This window comes from Geotrypetes seraphini, chromosome 13 (assembly GCF_902459505.1).
Source record: "Geotrypetes seraphini chromosome 13, aGeoSer1.1, whole genome shotgun sequence".
Lineage (NCBI taxonomy): Eukaryota > Metazoa > Chordata > Amphibia > Gymnophiona > Dermophiidae > Geotrypetes > Geotrypetes seraphini.
This window is the reverse complement of record NC_047096.1, coordinates 22,854,970-22,876,412: the sequence shown is the minus strand read 5'-3', so window position 1 is coordinate 22,876,412 and position 21,443 is coordinate 22,854,970. Positions and strand designations below refer to the sequence as shown.

Sequence of the window (21,443 nt, the reverse complement as noted above, 5' to 3'; positions counted from 1 at the left end):
GAAGGGGTACTGTTGGACAAAGGGAGCAGGGACGAGAGAAGGGGGTACTGCTGGACAGAGGGGAAAGGGAGAAGGGGTATTGCTGGACAAGAGGAGCAGGGAAGGGAGAAGGGGTACTGCTGGACAGGGGGATCAGGGAAGGGAGAAGGGGTACTGCTGGACAAGGGGAGCAGGGAAGGGAGAAGAGGTGCTGCTGGACCTGGCAGAAAGGGAGGGAAAGGAAAGGTACTACACACTGGAGGGAAGGGTGAGATGGTGCATGGGAAGACAGCATGTTGGGTTGAGTGCGGGAAGGAGGGATTCCACTGAGAGAGGAGGCAAGGATAGAAAGAGAAAGCATGCAGGAGGCAGAAAGTGTTGGACCCATAAAGAGGACAAGATGGATGGGGAGGACAGAAAAGAGGGAAGGAGAAATGTTACACTGGGGAAGGGGGAGAGGGCAGAGGGTGAAAAGTTGGACTCATGGAGGGAGAGAGATGTTGTTTGGTTGAGGGAAGGAGGACCAGAGGAGAAGCATGCAGGAGGAAGAGAAAGAGAAAATGTTGGACTGGTGGAAAGGAGGGAGAAATGTTGGACTGGGAGGGGGGCCAGAAAGGAGGAAGGGAAGGGAGATGGACTGCAGGGGACAGAAAGGAGGAAGGGAAAGAGAAATGTTACACTGGGGGGGAAGGAGAGAGATGTTAGACCATGGAAATAGGGAGAGAAGGAGAGAGAGAGATAGGAAAGGAAGGTAAGACATGGAAACATAGATTTTGAGAAGAAAGCAGAAAAATGGAAAAATTGAATGTTAAGTTAATGCCAAAAATGGATGCAGGGCAGAAAGTGAAGATGGAGAAAAAAAAAGTCCATGAACAAAAAGGCCCTGGAAACATAGTTAAAAGCACAGGAAAAACAGTCACCAGACAAAAAAAGGTAGGGAAAATGATTTTATTTTAATATAGTGATTGAAATGTGTCAGTTCTGAGAAAGGAAAGATATTAAACTTTAACTGTGAGGGCTGCAGAAAAAATAGGGTACTTGGAGGGCTGCAGAAAAAATAGTTAATGTCTTTTGCATGAGGTAAAACTCTTTATCGTTTATAAATCTTTCCTTTAACTGTTAAAGGAAAGATTTATAAACGATAAAGAGTTTTATCTCATGCAAAATTGTCATTTCTTTAATAAGACATTAACTATTTTTTTTTTCTGCGGCCCTCCAATTACCTACAAATTCAAAATGTGGCCCTGCAAAGGGTTTGAGTTTGAGACCACTGCTATAGATGGAAACTAAACCCCTTGGGCCTATAGTATACAAGCTCTCCTATTAAAAAGTTGCCAGTTCCACAGGATCTGAATATGGTCATTACTTAGTTAATGAGACCCCCTTTGGGCTCATGAAAAAAGCTCAAATGAAGCACCCTAACCTGAAGGGTGAACTTTAAGCACCAGTTTCCTAACCACATTATCTATTAGGCAGAAACACTGTGAGATTCCCCAAGGTAAGTATTATTCTATATCAACCAGTCAATTGTACTCCTAGGGCTCCTTTTACAAAGCCGCGCTAGCGGGGTTAACGCACGCGACTTTTCATCACGCGCTAACCCCCGGCGCTGGCCAAAAACTACCGCCTGCTCAAGAGGAGGCGGTAGCGGCTAGCGTGTCCGGCGGTTTAGCACGCGCTATTACGCGCGTTAAACCGCTAGCACGCCTTTGTAAAAGGAGCCCCTAGCTTTCTAGCTCTGCACACACTGGAATACCAAAGAGCTCTAACTTGCTATCTGTTCAAACTCTGTAACTGCATTGCTTTTTTGTGGACCTATAGGGAATAATTCTCAAACTTGTCACAGCCATATTATGTTAGTTCAATAAAAAAGCTGGTTCTACTTATCTATTTAAAAAAAAAGCCCTCACATCAGTTATTTAAGTTGTCATTTTGCATGTAATTATTTTTTTGCCAATTTCTATTCCACATGACCTAAAACACTCAATTTCAGTGGGTTTGCCCATAGACAGTAGGATAAATCAGACATACAAAGCATCCTAGCTTCCTGGGGAGTTGTTTTCTAAATTCAAATAGATCAAGGTGAACATTTCAAGTTAGTGGCTGTGCAGGAATTTTAAGTACATACTCAGAAAACCCTATGACGTTTTTCTAAGCTCGACAGTGTTAGGGCTATCAGGAGACTGTCACCTACTGGTATATCTGATTTATCCTATTTTCTAGGGACAATCCCATGACAGATCAGGAAGTTCATGTTACTAGTATGTATTTTACTGCTTTAAAAGGAGGAGGCATTTTACAGAGGAACAACTTTCAGATACTACAGGATTAACCTACTTCATTCCAGTCTTCAAGTTTATTATCAGAGAGATCGAGTTCTGAAACGTGGGCACAAAAGGCAGCAATTTCGTTCTCATCCCCAGCGCATCTTATCCCACAACTATTCAACACCAAAATACTGGGTAGATTCAGGCGGTCTAAGAGGAAAGAAATGCACTTCATGAAGAAAACCCTTTTAATATGTAAAAAGAACTACACCCCTCAATATGCTACCATAAGATATGTAGGCAACCCATGTTGTAGCATGCAGTATAGTAACCAGTACAAAGCAGCTGAAAATGGCAGCCTGCATACAGGGATCACTCCATGTGACAAAGTGAAATGGCTTTGGGGGGAGGGTGGGTATTTTACATAGAGTAGCAATTAGGATTCCAAGTCCTTCCTGGGTAGATTGAATGGATCATTTTTTTTCTGTTGTATACTATGTTACTCTGACTTTCGTTTGTATGACTTTTCAGGATTAAGTTTTTTTTAGGAATAAAATTGTTCTATTTTCGGAACATTATCTCTTCAATTTCACTTAACATCCAATGCTTCAGGGCTCCCAAACTGTGGATCATGACCCCAAATGGGGATCACAAAACCTATATTTGGGGTCATGACCTGGGTGGGCTGTCAATAAATATGTCATCAACCCATGCCTTCAGACATCGTGTGCTTTCTGTGGCTGCAGAAATATTGATAGCAACATCCTGTAGTTCTAATCAGGCATGGAGAAACTTTGCCCTTCAACTCTTCATACTCCTAAGGTATCCCAAATTGCTTATGCTTTCTCATTTTTTCATCATCTGCAAAGCTATGTGGCATCTCAAATTAAGAACTACTTAAAATGCTTTAATCTCTGACCTATGGTAGATCTTCATTCAGTGGGTCAGCTATGACTGAGAATGCTACAGAGACAGTGTTCTTGGATCCTAGAGGCAAGAGTTAAGGATGACACCTTGAAACCAGATTCAGGGCCATTGATTTCTGGGTTCTGGAAGAAGCACTGATGCATGGCCCTGGATGAGGATTATCACTGCAACAGACAGACTCCATAGGCAATTAAGGAGGACAGAAAACAAAGAGAAAAATCCCTAGATAGATACAAAGAAAAGTTAATGGTACCAGATCTTAGTCCTGGTTCTGAGTGAGTAGAAAATACAGAGGAGGAAATTAGCAGGTGATCCCCTCTTCAAAATTACCGGTATATCAATTAAAAACTCAATAAGGAAGGAGGGGAAAGATGGCAACTTAAGTTGGCGGAGAGCTTGCTGCTCCAGAGCTGTTGGCATATTTTTTTTGTTAACTGCACTTGTTTGTTTGAGTTTGTAATGGGCAAAGAGAAGCCCTGTGCAGGTGAGGCTCCTCCCCTACCTCAACTGTTGATGCATCAGACAATGATGGTGCAGCATTTTACTGTTTCACCTCTGGTTTCAGGTGCTGTTGGTCTAACTGTTGTGGCTTCTACAGCATGACCAGCTTGAGGTAGAAATTTCTTTGAGTTCCACCTCTCCTGCCTCCTCTAGTACATCAGAAATATCCTTAGGGTCATCAAGCTTGGTGGAGGCTTCTCTATCCTAAGGTGGTCTTGGAGGATCTGACTTGGTAGTAGCAGCCCTGATAATGAATTTGTTGAAACGTAGCCAAGGGAGGGAGACCTTGCTGGCAGAAGTACTGCAGGACTCAAGTAAGGAGGATAAAAGCTGCAATCGTGGGGCTCAGAGCTATTGGTGCTGTTGTGAAGGTGCTGTTGGTGAGATCAGCAAGTATTACTCTGGATTCCATCTAGAGTACTATGTCATCTATAGAGTAGCAGTTTCATGTTTGGAATTATGGCTACAGCCTCCCATAATAATAGAAATCATGCCCAAGAATATCAGGTGCTTCAACAAGCATCTTGGTTGGAACAGTTGGAAGGTGAGTTCAATCAATTGAGATAGGTATAACTGAGGTTGATGCATAAGAACTTGATATATTGGAAATTAGGAAATCTGGAGAACTGTGCCAAGAATCTTAATTTAAGAGCTCTGAATTTTCCTGTAGTTCCGTAATTATCACCTTTGGAATTATATATAAAGTTTGTTAAGGAAATTCAAGTTTTCCTGGGGGCTTTCCAACCTATAAACTTTATTACCTCTCATTCCTCAAAAAGTCCCAAAGGAAACTGAAATCAGAGATGGGGCCTATAAGAAGTTTCTACGGATAGTTTGGATAGTTTGGACCTAAAATTTCCTAGAGAACTCTTCTGATTTGGTATCCAAGAGAGAGCAACATTACTTGTCATAGCTATGTTTTCAAGAAACTGGGATAACATTTTGTGATTGTATTTTAGGAGTTTTCCTGAAATTTGCCAAACTAATCAGGACCACAGTTGATGTTCTTGGCCAGGTGCCAAGAGGTTCTGGATCCTGGGGCTACATTTGTGTCTCAATTCCCCTGCAAATATGTTATCACATTTCTTCAGTTCAGTACGGTTTGTTTGTTAATTTGTTTTTATCTTTTCTTTCTATACCCTGATCTTGTGCATTTTTTGCCACCCCCACCCCACTTATATAACCTCTTCTCTGCATTCTTTGCATGCTATCCAACTTTATACAACTGACCAATTTAAAAACAATTGTAATGAACTATTAATTACAGCAACTCCTGCCATGCACAAATCATAAAATTCATATGCTGGAAGGGAAGTTGCAACATGTCTGCAGAACCAACCTTTCATGGGTGAACCCTGAGGTCCTGCTGGAACATGCACCCCGACTCCAGGTCCCCGACGATATGGAAAGTTCTCAGGACTGTACTTCTCACACAGAACCTGCATAAAGCTTCTTCCACTGGATAGTTCCATATTCCTTTCCTTAAAGAGAGGATGTGTTATATTTGGGCAATATAGAAAACACAATAAATATATTTTAAAATAACAAAATTTGTGTGTTCACATAATGCCGTCTAGTTTTCTTCTTTAATGAATAAATTGGCATATAGTTATGGTTACTAACCAATAGCAGGACACATTTCAAAAGGCCTGATGATGACATAGTTCAATTATTCGAAGGGGAAGGGGAGAGACACAAACAGTGATTCATAAAAAGGTCTTTTCCCTGAAGAGAACAAAAGGGGCAATTGCAAATTGATGTTTAAAGATGAAATGTGAAACAAATTGTTTGTCTTGTGGCTCATTGTAATAAGGTATTTTAGATCTAGTGTTGATGTATTCTATTTCAGTTTTTGTCCTTCCACTTAAGTGGGGAGTACTTCATGTTGAGTTTGGCCTTGAGAAATCATGATATCAAGTGTTGTGCAGAAAACTGGATTTAAGCTGTTGCTCCCCACTGGTGTCCAACATGGAAAATTTGGTGATAAAAGCTGCTGCCAACCCTACTCTAAAAGCAGTTATGCTAGGACACAAACCCAGTCTTTTGAAGCCGTACCATTCTCTAGAGGTCCTTGCCATAGCTCCCCCCTATCCCCCATCCTATTCAACATTTACCTTGCCTCACTAGGTAAACTCCTACACAACCTAAATCTCAAATTCTTCATTTATGCAGACGATATCACAATAACCATTCCATTAACCAACTTTTCACAAGAACTACTCGACCACATCTCTAACACTCTCAACCAGATAGAACTCTGGATGCTTTCATTCAGACTGAAATTAAACCCAGACAAAACAAAATTTTTTCTAGCCTCCCCCAAAGATAAAATTAAGGAAACCACAATTCAACTAAAAGGAAAGACCTTCCCCCTTGATCCGACCATAAAAATTCTGGGAGTCACGCTGGACAAAAACTTATCTCTAGATAACCATACCGACCTCATAATTAGGAAAAGCTTCTCGGTACTTTGGAAACTCCGCACCATAAAAAAACACTTCTATGACAATGCATTCCGCCTACTTGTACAATCCTCCATCCTCAGCATCCTCGACTATTGCAATATCATCTACCTTAACGCCACTAAGAAAACTACCAGAAGACTAAAAACAGTCCAAAATACCGCGGTGCGCCTCATCTTTGGCCTAAAGAAATGGGAACATGTCACCCCTTTCTATCACCAACTACACTGGCTACCATTTGAATCTAGAATTCTTTTTAAATTTGCATGCTTCTGCTACAAATCGGTTAACGGCTCCTCCCCAAGTTACATAAACACACACTTTAACCTCTACTGCAGCAACAGGACATCACGGAGAACTCAATTGTTCGCCTTCCCTTCGCCTAAACATTGCCCTCTCAAAAGATTCCTGGATAGAACTTTTGCCTTCCAAGCAGCCAAGTCGAACCCATGGCTAGCTCAGATGATACTCGAGGCCCCCACTTACCTATCATTCAGAAAACTACTAAAAACGTACCTTTTCAGCAAACACGACCCTTAATAACCCATTCACCTCACATGACACTTACCCCACCGCTGCCCCCTTCCTCCTTCACCAGTCCCTCCCTCCCCCACTCTCTACCTCCCCTACCTAGCTCGGTCAAACCTGCAATTTCTGTAATATTGATGTAAACCTGCCCTCCTTGCAGACAGTTAAGAATCGCTGTAACTTCACGGCTGACTGTGGCAAATCACTGTAATTTATCGTAATTCAGCCTGCAATTTTCTGTCAAAAATTCTTCCAATTATGCTGTAAATCTGCTTCTAATTTTGTAAACCTACTGCTAATTCTGTTGTAAATCTGCTATCCAACGCTGTAAATCTGCTTCTAATTTTGTAAATCTACCTCTAATTTTGTTGTAAATCTGCTATTCAATGCAGATCATTTGCTAATTGATGTAAACCGCCTAGAACTCACTGGGTATGGCGGTATATAAGAATAAAGAATAATAATAATAATAATATATTGGCTTCTTCCCTCTGTTCACCCAGAATGCTGTCTCGTTTTCTACAATTTCACCTGCTTTGACATCAACATTTGAGCAGGAGCTGAAAAGGAGGATCCTTTAGATCATTTGGGTTCTTCAGCTGATTCAAGAGTTAGCATTAGGTGTCTTGGCTCTGGCTGGTGCTCTGGTAGTAGAGCTGGTCCTCAATATCCATAACTCTAGGTAATCTGGCATCTGCGCATATAGTATCTTGCCGCTTTTTGGCACTGATATTGTCTGCATCCAGTGGAAATAATTCAGCAAAGTGAAAAGCCTCTTCTGCTTCTTGAAGCACCAGTAGTCAAAAGAACATTAAAAAGCCTTAATGGGTCAGGCCAATGGTCCATCAAGCCCAGTAGCATGTTCTCACGGTAGCCAATCCAGGTCACTAGTACCTGGCCAAATCCCAAAGAATAGCAATATTCCATACTACCGATTCAGGGCCAGCAGTGGCTTCCCCCATGTCTTTCTCAATAACAAACTATGGACTTTTCCTCCAGGAAATTGTCCAAACATTTCTTAAAACCAGCTACGCTATCCGGTCTTATCACAACCTCTGGCAATGCATTCCAGAGCTTAATGTTTCTCTGAGTGAAAGAAAATTTCCTCCTATTGGTTTTAAAATAATTTCCCTGTAACTTCGAGTGTCCCCTAGTCTTTGTAATTTTTGATGCATAACATGGAGTGAAAAATCGATCCACTTGTACCTGTTCTACTTCACTCAGCATTTTGTAGACTTCAATCATATCTCCCCTCAGCCATCTCTTTTCCAAGCTGAAAAGCCCTAACCTTTTTCCTAATACGAGAGGAGTTCCATTCCCTTTATCATCTTCTTTGCTCTTCTTTGAACCTTTTCTAATGCCACTGTATCTTTCTTGAGATAAGGAGACCAGAATTGAACGCAGTCTCAGAATAGCCCCCCTGGATGATATTTGCCAAAGCAATTCTGCCTAAGATAGAGCTGAGGATTTCACTTTTAACAAAAAAGTTTTTTCAGACCTCTCTTTGGACCCTGTTCCTTTAGAAGCCAGAAGTAGATCTCCTGTGGAGGATCCCCCATTCGATTTTCTTACCAGGAGATAGATAAGTCCCATTTAATTTGCAGAAAGATAAACCAAGGTTCTTAAGTTTGTTCACTAATATTTATTTTATTTATTTATTTAGATTCACATCCCATCTTCTCCAAAGAGCTTAGAATGGGTTACAGTTTACATTCACAGTATTACAATATAGGATTTACATACAGCGTGTTACAATATATCTTCATATAGGATTACTTACTGAAGCTGGTGAACGGTTGAGGGAGTGACTAGGCAAAAAGGTAGGTTTTTATAGTTTTGTCTAAAATTAAGAAGTTGTTCCAGTGGTTTGGTAAGAAATGGGAATAGGATCATCTTCAGGCTATCTGGAGCTGGAGGGAGTGTCCTGATGGTGTATGTTGGCGTATTTCATTTTGGGAGTGTAGCATTCTCTTTGGGGTGTAGAGAAGAAGTTTGTCTGAGACGTATTTGGGTATCATGCTGTAGATAGATTTATATACAAACAATAGGCCTTTGAAAAAGAATCGTTTGGTTATGGGCAGCCAGCGGGCCGATATCAGTGCTGGAGAGACTGGGTCATGGGCTTGTAGGTTTTTCAGTAGTCTTACTGCTGCATTTTGAACTCGCTATGTAATTTGGTGTTTTTTGCTGTAAGACCGCTGAATAAAACATTGCAGTAATCCAGATGTGTAAGGACAAAGGCATAGAGTAGTTAGATGAAGTCTTGTTCCATGAAGTAATTTCTTATCTTTCGGAGCTGGCAGAGGTAGTAGAAGGATGAAGAAACTACTTGTGAGATGTGTTTGGAGAGTGATAGGTTTGAGTCGAGAGTAATTCCTAGGCTCTGTACTTCGTCTTTTGCCATCAAGGTAGCTGATTCCCAGGTTAGGGAAGGGTGGGTGTAGGAGCATTTTTCTACAGTCCACTCCAAAATGCAATAAAAAAGCCATGAAAACCAATAAATTGTTTCAATTATATGCTCTGTAATCAGCCAGCAAATATTTATTTATTTGAACTTATTTACCGCCTTTTTGAAGGAATTCACTCAAGGCGGTTTACAGCAAGAATAAGTCAAACATAAGCAATAGACAATTACAGCAGTAAAAATATTCAAATTGACAATCAAAGTATGGCAAAGTATACTACATTATAATGTCGACACATGGCAAAACATTTTAATAGACAACATAGGGTATAAGCAAAGATGGAGCATATAGAAAGATAAGACAGAGTAGCAGGAGTATAAAATATAAAAATGATTTGTATCAAGGATCTCATTTTTACTTAAGAATCATTAAGAACTAAAAAGCTTAGAGAGTTTAAACTACACGGAGCACAGGTATAACGAGTCATGCTGTTTTTTTATCTGCCATTATTAACCATGTTATTAGGATGGTGAAAATAAGAATTTTTGCAGAGAGGATTTGTATTTATCATGTAACATTTATTTATTTATTTTTTAAAAAATCATTCTGCTTTAAACCAAAGCGGATTACAAGAAAAATTAACATTTAGAAACCGTTTTACTAAGCTGCGCTAGTAAATAGGCTTAGCGCATTCTAACACAGGACTTTCCTGATCGCTAAGCCCATTTCTAGTGTGGCCATAAAAAAGCATTTTTCAATTATATCTTGTTCTGTCTATGTGACGCTAGCATTAGTGTGTGGCCATTGTAGAAAAAACAAAACAAAGCACTTAACACAGGAGCACTTACCACCTCCTATTTAGGAGATGCTAAGGACTCCTGCGTTATGGACACGTTAACCAGTTACTGAGTCAGTAACGTCAGCATGCTAGCTGAACAGCACCATTCTCCATCCCCAAAATAAAAACTTTCTGCATAAGTCTCTCACTCCCCTTAAAATGCATAGCACCCTCACTAGCCCCATGTGTACTTCTGTTCTTTCACATCACATTTCTAATTAACACCTCTGTTGGCAGGGAAGTACAGGTATTTACCACCTTCTTAGGAACAAATCATTTCCTCACGTTTCTTCAGAATGCTCACTTCCAAATCATGAAACTACAAGAAAGGCAGAATAGTCTAAAGGTTCAGAAAGGGGCCGCTCAGGGACAGAACTGTACGCCCCACGCGAAACCGCGTGATACTGAAAGGGACAATGTCCTATGTTAGGTGCCCTCAGTGTGAGCGAGCAGCGATGGGAGACAAGCTCCAACGCTTCACAGATCAGGTAGAGGTAATATACCCCCACCCGCACACCATCACTGGACACCCAATGTGTGCAATAAATCAAAGTGCAAAATCTCACAAATCAAATAAATAAATAACCTGAAGTGAATAACAGGTGAAACCACTGAGCGGCCCCAAACTGAACCGAGTCAGCCGACCCCCCAGCAAAAATCAAAAGTACAAAAAATTACAAACTTAACTGAATGAAGAAGGCATCTCAAAAGCGCAAAAGTAAAAGCGCTAAAGCAAGCCAGGTTCTACCAGCCTGGTTTCGGGGACGAACCCTTCTTCAGGAACCCATGATAGAAAAATGGGAATCAGAGTCAGCTGGAAGGAGGACGGAGCAGCTGGAGGAGTATGCACGCACGCTAAAAAGCAGACAACAGGCAACGTCACACAGACACACACCAATCACATCACAGCGCCAGAAAAGGGGAGGAAACTTAAAAAACAACCCACATACACAAAGCCAGAAGGCTAAATAATAGTGTGCCATTCAACACTATCGTTCAGCCCTAGAGGATGAACAGCCTGCAATTGAAAAATCCAGAACTGTTCCCTGAGATTGAGGTGAGCCTGCTTGTCGCCCCTAAAGTCAAAGGGCAACTGTTCAAGAACAAACCATGTTAAATCCGCAAACTGATGTCCATGTTCTACACAATGAGGTACCAAAGGGGCAGCAAGCGTAGCGGTATGGATCCTGCTCTTGTGCTCCCGCAGTCTGGTTCTGATCCTTCTGCTGGTCCGACCAACATAGATCAGGGCACAGGGGCATAGAATGACATAGATAACCCATTCGGATTCACACAAAGTGTGATCCCTAAGTTGATAGGTCCTATGGGTGCGAGGGTGTTGCCAGCATGAGATAGACAGAGACAGGCTACACATATCACAATGGCCACAGGGCTTATGAGCGCCCCCAGAACTGTCCCGCTTCCTGGAAGATAATAAGTTCTTTAAATTCTTGGGCCGGGAGAAGGCGATGCAAGGGGCTTCCTTAAACACTGCATGATGGTCCAAAACATGCCAATGTTTCTTGACAATCTCAGCAACTTAATGAGCTTGGCTAGAAAAAGAGATTACACATACTTGCTGGTCTGTAGGAGTCCTAACCACCGGAGTCAAAAGAAGCTCAGGATTGGCGTAACGCGCTCTGCGGTACGCCCGCTTAATAGTCCATTCAGGATAGCCACGGGACTTGAACCGTTGTGTCAACAGTTTCGCTTGAGTCTTAAACTCCATCAGAGTGGAACAGATACGGCGTATCCTAAGGAATTAGCCCACAGGAAGACTGTCTTAACCTTGCAGGGTGACAGCTGGTGTAATGTAAGTAAGTAGTACGATCCGTGGGTTTCCTAAAGACCGTAGTCACCAGTTGACCATCAGACTTGGTCACCACCGTATCCAGGTAAGTCACGCTGGTAGGATTAACAGACGCAGTAAATTTCAAATGACCATCAAGAGCATTAAGCCAAATCAAAAATTCAGTAAACTTAGCACCGGTATCAGTCCATACCAAGAATACATCATCAATATACCGTAGCCAGATGGCAATGTGGGACATCCAAGAAGATAAAAGAGGTCAAAGCAGATGACTCTATGCACTATCACCTCAGTAACAACCATACAAAAATAGACAAATATACCCCCCTCCCTTTTTACTAAACCACGATAGCAGTTTTTAGTGCAGGGAGCTGCGCTGAATGCCCAGCACTGCTCTTGACGCTCATAAGCTCCCTGCGCTAAAAACCTCTATTGCGGTTTAGTAAAAGGGGACCTTAGTGTAAAATATAGACAGCAGATATAAATTCAGACACATTTTGATCACTAAATTTAAAATAAAATCATTTTTCCTACCTTGCCTGGTGATTTCATGAGTCTCTGGTTGCACTTTCTTCTTCTGACTGTGCATCCAATCTTTCTTCCCTTCTTTTAGCCTGTATGCTTCCTCTCCTCCAGACCTCATTTCCTCCCCCAACTTTTCCTTCCTCTCTCCCTGCCCTTTCTTTCTCTCTGCCTCCCTTTCTTTTTTTTCTGTTTCTCTTCTTTCCTTCTGTCTCCCTGCCTGCCCTTTTTCTTTCTTTCTTCCTGCCCTCCCCCAAGCCACTGCCACTGCCATCGGGGACCAGGACCCAAACTGCCACCAATAACAGGCCCGACAGCTGATGCCGCCCCAAACTCTCCCTGCTTCAGCCGACCAGCATCGCGATCGACCTATTGGGTGAAATGCTGCCGGGTCCTGCCTTCGCGGAAACAGAAAGTAGGCAGGACCCGGCAGCAAGAAGAGGAAATACTTCACTAACCTGTCTCCCGTCTTAGCCCGTAGCGAACGCTTGCTTCAGGGCTCTCAACATGTGCGTGCCGGCTTCCCTTCTCCCCCCCCACCCCCGGACATAACTTCCGGTTTCGGAGGGAAGAGAAGAGAAGCCGGCACGCACACGTTAGAGCCCGGAGCATAAGTTCGCTACGGGCTGAAATCTCCAAGCCGGGTTTTTTTTTTAATGTTCAGCAGCGGCTGCAGCAGCAGATGACAGCTGGGCGGACCGCCCAGCTAAAAGGCCCTAGGGAGAACACAGAGGAAGGCTGATCGGCCCGGTAGATCAGGACGGCAACATGAGTCTATCATAGAGCCCGGGATGGGCTCCGCGATCGACTCACGTTGCCTTCCTGAGCTACCGGTCGATCGTGATCGATGTATTGGGCACCCCTGTTATAGATTATTACTACTATTTAACATTTCTATAGTGCTGATAGGAAACAAAATAAGGCTTAGTGACAAGGGCATGGGCGTCATAATATTTGAAACAGGTTTACTATAGAGTTCAGAAAGACATGAAAATAGCAACAGTAACAGAGAGAAAATAAAGAGCAGAGAAAGAGGGCAAGAACACATGTAGCCTGGACAAACAGTATGCACTAGTGAGGAGCTTAGAGGTGCATCTATTTCCCAGAGCTGCAAGCTTGAAGTATCAGTGTTGTGTAGTGGTGTATGAAGGGCAGCCCTATGCAGTTTAGAGCTGCACAGTGTGGCAGCTGGAGTAAGAACAATAGGTGTTAATGGTTAACAACTAGTGGGTGTGAACTTGTGGCATGGGATAGGAATACCAGACGTGGAGGACTGTCTGGATGTCTTTCTAAAATTTGAGCAGTTTTTGTCTGGGTATTCCTAGCCCGTCCCCCATCTACCTCCTCCACTAAAATTAAATCTTCGGGCTGTCCAGCAGCATCAATGAGGTGAGCCTGCTGTCATCGGCCTGCCCCAGAAGCCTTCATTATGCAGATGTCCCACCTATGTGGGAACAGGAAGTCGCTGGGGCAGAGCTGGAGTGAGATGGGATGGGGGGGTCACATGTCCTCTTTTTTGACTTCACAGGTATGGTAACTCTAAACCCGGGGAGGTTCGTGCACCTAGATCTCCATGGGAACCAGATTACATTCAGACAGGCAGGCACCTCTGAAACTGCCACGAACTCAGGTCTTGGTTCCAGCAGTTTCCAGAAGCCTGAGAAAACCCATTGAGAAACCCAGTCAGTTCTTGGGACCTCACTCTAGAGGAGATATAAGGACTGGATTTGGGCAGAAGATTTGTTTGTTGGCAGAACTCACCAAATAGGAGTGGATTAGTAGGAATGCAAATAATTATACTATGCTCATTTCAGTAACTTATCATTGTTCAAGAGAGTGCCTCTTTTCACTATTGAGAACAGGAAAGTTAGTTTGGAGTTACAACGCTGGTGTGGACTTCCTTGATTTCAGAGGGAAAAAGAGAGTGGATTGTCTGGTGCTTGCCTTGCTTTGGAATTCCAGTTTTCAAGTTGGTCCCAGCTCTGGTCCTCACAACTAAATAAAACTAACTTTGTGTGCCCTCTGCCAGCATCTGGGTAAACAGGGGGTTACACATGGCATCAGATACTTGAATACTAATGTGTGGCACTACATTCTGCAACAACAGTGGAGAATGGTGTTGCGATTATAGTAAGGGTTTTGGTACCAGGAGACCTAAGTCCAATATTTGTTTCTGCACCTGGTGCCCACTTCCCTTATGTAACCAGTTATAGTATCTGCTCAACACCTGTATGCAATTTATTGTTCAGAACCTTGGTTTAGGGTGGCATATATTAATATTACTTTAACATATGTCGGTACTCATGCAAGAGCAACAGCCAAAATTATCACATGATTCCTAGTATTGGTATCATGTTTTAAACGCCAATATATAATCATAGAACAAATGTAAAAAAAATAAAATAGAGAAGTAAGGTAATTGAACAAGACACATTCCATTTGCAATGGATGAGTTACTAGCTTGCACCAATACAAATCTAGTCTGCCTGGAGAGCTCTTCTTTGCAATTCACCTAACCTGTATGGATGCACTGAAGCAGCATTCTAGTGTGAAAACCTTTGGCACTCATTTTCAAAGCAGATGAACACCTCAAAATGGCCAAAACAAGTCTACCTGCTAAAAATGTCTAAATCCTGATTTTTGAAAGGCAGAAGTTGGACGTTTTACACTGTATTTCATCTAAATAACAAGGAGGTGTGTTGCAGGCGTGTTTTGGGCAGGCCCAAAATTAGGACTTGTTTCAGTGATAATGGAGCAAGAAAAAAAATCCAAGGCAAAAAAAAAATGGATTTTTTTTATCTAGACCTGTCTTAATCACATTCAGGGTACAAAAAGGTGCCCTGATTGAGCAGCTGACCACTGGATGGATGAAGGCATGATTCTTCCTTAATCTCCCAGTGGTTACCGATTCCAAGCCAACCTCGTAAGAAGTGAAAATGACAGTGGATTCCAGGCTTTATGTCAGCTTCGGGTGTAAGGAGTAGCCATGTGGTCAGTACAGTGGACTTTGAACAACAGGACCCAGGTGTAGCTCCCACATTAACACTTATTTCTGTTCAAATATGTGAGCCTAGGATTGTCCAGAAAAACCTAACATTGGAGAAACTTTACTAATTGAAGTTTTTCCTATGAATTTGTATGTACTTGATCACAAATGATGGGTTTTACTAAATAGTGCTAGAGGTTTTTAGCGTCGGAGCATTTACCTTGCTGGTCCCGCTAAAACCCTCAAGCGATGTTTAGTACAAGTACAACTTATTTGTATATTTTAATTTTATTCTTTTGATTTCTTTTATCTTTATCTTTTATTATTTGAATTGTACCTTTCCCTCACAATTCTTGGAATTTTGTTATATCTTTTCTATTTTAATAATTGTTTACTCAGGTACTTTAGCTAGATTGTGAGCCTTCGGGACAGACAGGGAAGTTCTAAATACCTGCATTTTATTGCAAACCGTTTAGATCTGTAATATGCTTAAGCGGTATATCAAATGTTAATAAAACATAAGAATTGTTGCTGCTGGGTCAGACCAATGGTCCATCGTGCCAAGCAGTCCGCTCACGCGATGGCCCTCTGGTCAAAGACCAGCGCCCTAACTGAGACTAGCCCCACCAATGTACGTTCCGGTTCAGCAGGAACTTGTCTAACTTTGTCTTGAATCCCTGGAGGGTGTGTTTCCCTATGACAGACATAAAAGGAGCTCAAATTATTTTATGTACAATTTTTAGGCCCATCCTAGGGTCGCTCAGAGCCAATGAATATAAGCACCACCAAAATCCATTTTTCCCTTAAAATTGGCTGATAATTTTACACTAAACAGATGATAATGCTATCATTATGCTATGGATGTAGATTAAATGTGTAACTATAAGTAAATCTGACATTACACATATGTGAAAGAATTTCTGGGTTACAATGTCATACAGAAATCAAACAGAAATTCATAGAACAATTAAATGTTTGAGTGTCATATGGCTGATTGGGCTTATCCAGACAAGTATGACAGCAGCAGCTGATCTATTGCCTGAGAAATGCTTGTGAGTGCTCCCACGTCACTGGGAGACTTGGTTGGACCTGAATCACATTACCTGTTTCACACTCTTGGTATTACCAATGAATGGTTGGCAACGCCAATGGATAGGTGGTCTGAAGATCCAAACTTCTATACTGCTGAACAATTTGTCAACACTGGTTAATGACACAGCTGAGCGAGGTATTAAACTGATAATTGACTTTACCACTGGCATCACCATAGACTCAGTATGGCATGAGGCCTTGCTGGAAGGAGTTGAACAGCATTGCAGACTTTATCCTGACTATCTCAAGAAGCCACTGAATGATTGAATGTTTGGAACGCCATTGGTAGATGACTACATTAAAAGTGCACTTGTTTAGCTATTAGCAAAGTATGTTAAATTTATGTTATTTTATACAATAAAGTGCAGATATTGAAGGTTCACTTAATAAAATCCTGCTAGATTCTTTGCATAAAATGTTTTTTAATCAATATATCATTGCTGAGTGTGAAATCATAAAAGTTATAACAATAATACCAAGAAATTTGCTCCATTAAGCAAAAATAATAGCAAATTTTAAGAAAAACAGAGCTTTATGTAATCAGTGGCTTTGAGTGACCTCAGGATGGGTTTTAAAAATTCTTTTCTGATCAAGCACAATCAAATTCATGGGGAAACACTTCAATTCACATAGTTTTTCCAAATTTAGATTTTTCTAAACAACCCTGTGAGCTCTCCTAAAACAAAGAAATACCCACTGTACCTGAATTTAAAAGTCACCTGAAAACGTGATTGCTATTGTAGAGGTGTAGCTTTAGGTACAGCAGGTTTTTATCTGTTCCTGGAGAGCTCATGATAACATACTGTATAAAATAATTAAGCAGGATTTGTACTTGGGTCCCATCATATAAAGTCCGCTGCCCCTCTGCTCTGCAGGAAAGCTTATGTGGCCATTTTTGTACAAAATACCAGATACCTTGGATTGTGAGCATAATTCATTCCGAAAACATGCTTGTAATCCAAAATACTCGTATATCAAAGCAAATTTCCCCATAAGAAATAATGGAAACTCAACCACCCAAAAATTTTAATACAAAATGCTGTATGTACTCAAATTGCAAGACCTTGCTTGTTTAGAACCAGTCACTACACTCTTGCAGTGTCAGAGAGAAGAACCATTGACTCAGTTGTGATGATATGATGTGTATATACTGTATGTACTTGTATTGCAAGACCTTGCTTGTATATTAAGTTAAAATTTAATAAAATGTTTTGTTTGTCTTGCAAAACACTTGCATACCAAGTTACTTGCAATCCAAAGAGTTATTGTAGATGCTTTTGTGCCTCCTTTTTTGGTGTTCATATTCTGGATGTGCTATTTTGGAAGATGCTTGTTCGTTTTGGATATTTCAGCACAAGAACATCCTACTCCCATACATTTTTCCTGTTCGTAAAAGGCTGCAAGATGGACAGGTTTTTTTGGACGTTATGAGAAGGATGTCCCAATTCTGATCTAGACTTTCTTTTGAGAAAATATACCCCCCCCCCAAGTGTCCATCTCATCTGCTGTAGCCAAACTTTGCAGGCACTACTATTGAAACCAGAATTTCTAAGTAAGCAGCATGAGACAATGGCTTATTTTCTTTGATCAGAAAGAATTAAGGTTAGTTTATAGTAAAACGCCTCCTATATATTCTAGAAAATTTAGAAATAAGCAGCAAAACCGATTTCTACATTGCTAGATGCACAGAGAGACTTAAGCGTGGACCTATCTGACCAAAGAAACATTATTAAAACCAGAATTAAATAGGGAAAGTGTTCTTTAATTATAATTATTGATTTTTTTGTTTGTTTGTTTGTTACCAGGTAACTTTAGAGGGTGCAGGTACTCCTTGCACTGTACTTAGTAGCCCTACTCCTTGGGTTGCCCTCACACACCAGCACCCCCCTCTCCACATGGATTCAAGGACCCAGGGGGCGCCCCCCCCCCCCTTCTCCCCAACGGTTTGGAATCACTCCCTCTCTCTTTCACTCCCCTCCCCGTCCACGGGCCGGCGCCCCTCCCTTATTCCGAAGCCCCACCCACCCCGGTCCTGCCTTCCAACTTGCCTTTGACATCGCCAGCAGCAGAAGCCGCAATTCATACAGGATGCCTGCGACGGCCCCGGAACTTTCCCTCTGTCGCGTCCCGCCTCGCCGGAAAGAGGAAGTTACGTCAGAGAGGGCGCGGGACGCGGCCAGGGAGAGAAGTTGCGTCAGGACGCGGTAGAAGAGGAAGGCTTTTCGCCGGGGCTCTCAATAGATAGCGTGAACGTACAAAAAAAAAAAATTGTCATTGTTGCCCGTGAGGAGCAGAAATTGTTGAGGCTTGAGTCGACATCGGTGTTGGAGAGCCCCGAGTCTGGCACAAGCGGTGCTGCTGTGGGAAACGACGTTACAGACGCTGTTCGGGGGGGGGGGGGGGGAGGGGGGTAAGAGGAGAGAGACTGAAGCCCTTGGGAGCGAGGCCGCACGTGCTGTGCGGGTCGGGAAGGGGTATGTGGGGCGTTCGCTCTTTACCTAGAATTCGGAGGTAAATCATAATATTTGCGCCCGCATTTAATACAAAAACAAAACTTCAAGTACCGTATATACTTGAATATAAGATGAGATTTTGGGGCTATAAAATGGGTGTCTTATATTTGGATCAGTGCCCACCTGCCCCCCCTCCTGGATTTGTTGCAGTCCGCCGCCGGCCTGCCGTATGACCTGGTGGCCCGGGACATACAAAGATCTGTGATAAAAATATTCTAAAGCTAACATATTCTGGATAATAAATTTTAAATAAAATACTTTTTTTCTACCTTTGTTTGTCTGGACATTTTTTTTTTTCCATCATGTTGGTCCCATTTTGTCATTTCTGCCTTCCTGTGTCTTCTGATAATTCTCTTTCCACTGGTTGCTGTCTAAATGCCTTTTTCTCCTCTCTTCTGTCTTGTTTCATTCCCTTTCTACATCTGTCTTTGATGTACTGATCTTTCCTTTTTTGCTCTTCCCACCCTTTTTTCGTTTCTGCCTCTCCATCCACTCAAATTTCACCCTTCTTTTAACTTTTCAGTTAACTACCAACTTTCCATCTCCATTTCTCATTCTCTAGCGCTTCCATATCCCATCTTACTCCTTTCCCAGCTTATTATTTCCTGTCTACTCCTCATTACCACATTTCTACCACTGTACTCGCCTTTCTGTTGTCTAGCTCATCTTGTCATCTCCCTTTTGACTTTTTCTACATGGCTTCACCATTTCCAGAATCTCCCTCCCTCCCTCTCTCCACTCTTGTCAGGCTATATCTCCCTATCCCTTTCTCACCATTCCCTCTTCCCTCCTGCCCTCCCATAGTGGGGCCCTGCAGTGCTGTGAGGCCCAGGGCAATTGCCCTGTTTGCCCGTCCCTACCGCTTGCCCTTCTATAGGAATCGCTGCTGCTAACCTGTTGAAGCAAGAGAAGAGATGCAGCCAAGTGGTCAAATATCTGCCGGTTGCTGACCCCTGCCCTAGAGCCTCTTTGAGAAAAGAAAATAACATGATCTTTCCACAGTTATACCCCACTGCACCACTAGGAAACTTCACTTATTGGCCTTCATTCTATCACTGGTGATAAATCTCTATACTGTATTTGAAATGAACCACTGCCTTTTTGTCTTGGTAGTTAAAAAGCTTTTGCTGCAACATTGGGTGTTGGATCGAGTGGCGGAGATGGCCTGCTTTGAGATACAAAGGTTTCCACCGGGTGGGCAGCTTGACCAACTGTGCTATATAGCTCTCTGGAAAGACTTATTGCTCCATTGCCCTGGGGATTCCTCTGGGTAGACTTGGAGTCCCTTGGTTCTACAGGTATCTGCAGCTCCACCAAGGGCAGGATGACTGGGTGATTAGGCGCTTGTGACTATGTGTGTGGGGAATGCTTGATGAGAATTGGGTGGCGAGTAAGATTGATAGCGTGCTTGAGGGATGAATGGATTGTGTGAGTGGGGTCTTAATATAGAAAATATAGATTGCAATGTGGATGTTGACTGGTTCTTCTAAGATTCTGCTGCTTTCTCTTTGTACCTTATTGATATTGCTAATGTATTGTTGGCTGATTGTACAGTCTGTATTGTAACTCACTTTAAATATAAATTAAAAAAACAACAGGGTAACTGCCCTGGGCTCTACAGCTCCAGGGGGTCCCCATGGGCCAGGATGTCCTTCCCTTCTCCCTACCCTGTTCCAACCCCACCCTCACCTTTTCAAATGCAAAGGGGTCACAAGTGCAGTAGCAATTCTCTAGTGCTGCTCGCAGATTCCTCAGCGCTGTTCCCCTGCTGTGGCTTGTCCAAGCGGAAATAGGCAGTTACATCAGAAGAGACAATTAGGGAGATGGTGTCTACCTTCTTTAACTGCTTCATTGACATGGTGCAGCATGTGCTATACCAGATCATCAGTTGTATGTTCAAATAAAATTTCTTTGTTTAGTAATAAAGTGTAGAGCATAGCCTAATGAATATTCTGACACTGTGTCATAAATTCTTTTTTTTTTTTTCCTTTATTATAATTTTCAAAATTATTCATTATACAAAGTATAGGAATGGAAATTTAAACAAAATATATCCATAACATTATTTATAACATAGTTTCCATCTAGTCCACATTAAGAGAGATTACCATCACAAATCAAAGGAAAAATTTTAATCAGTAATTAAAGAGATTCAAATAGCAATAAATCTTAAATAATCTTCAAAAAAACTTTTGAAATTCTCAAATCTTACTGGTATCTTTCAATTAACTCCAAAAAACCCTAGTAGTTATCAGTTTATGATTTATGGGTTTCTTGAACTAATAAAAATTGTTCCAGCTGTAAAGGATTCCAAAAAGTGTAATCTTTATCCCGGTGTCTAATCAAACATTTACATGGAAACTTTAAATAAAAAGATGCTTCAATTGCCAAAACACGAGGTTTTAATAACAAAAATGCCTTCCTTTTAAACTAAGTAGCCTTGGCAACATCCAGAAACAATAAGACATTGTCCCCACAGAATTTATTTTTATTCTGGAAATAAGTTTAAGAGCAGTGTTTTGTCAGACTCATTTAAACATTTTACTAGTAATGTTGCTCTAGTCAAAATAGTATCTTGTGAGTTTTCCAAAAAAACAGTAAGATCAAATTCTG

At 41.8% G+C, this 21,443-nt stretch overlaps 1 protein-coding gene across 3 annotated transcripts in view; it reads right to left on the bottom strand.

Moving 5' to 3' along the window:
- TBCEL (tubulin folding cofactor E like) overlaps window positions 1-18,638 on the bottom strand; it is a 44,426-nt gene extending 25,788 nt beyond the window's left edge. For all 3 annotated transcript variants that reach the window (XR_004536785.1, XM_033918318.1, XM_033918319.1), the window contains exons 1-3: window positions 18,366-18,638; window positions 5,014-5,155; window positions 2,317-2,456 (exon numbers count right to left, since the gene is read on the bottom strand). Coding sequence is in view for 2 of the 3 variants with exons in the window: in XM_033918318.1 (XP_033774209.1) it covers window positions 2,317-2,456; window positions 5,014-5,155; window positions 18,366-18,374 (291 nt within the window). In the remaining variant the exon portion in view is untranslated. The remainder of the gene's footprint in view (window positions 1-2,316; window positions 2,457-5,013; window positions 5,156-18,365) is intronic.
- Window positions 18,639-21,443: the final 2,805 nt, after the last annotated feature.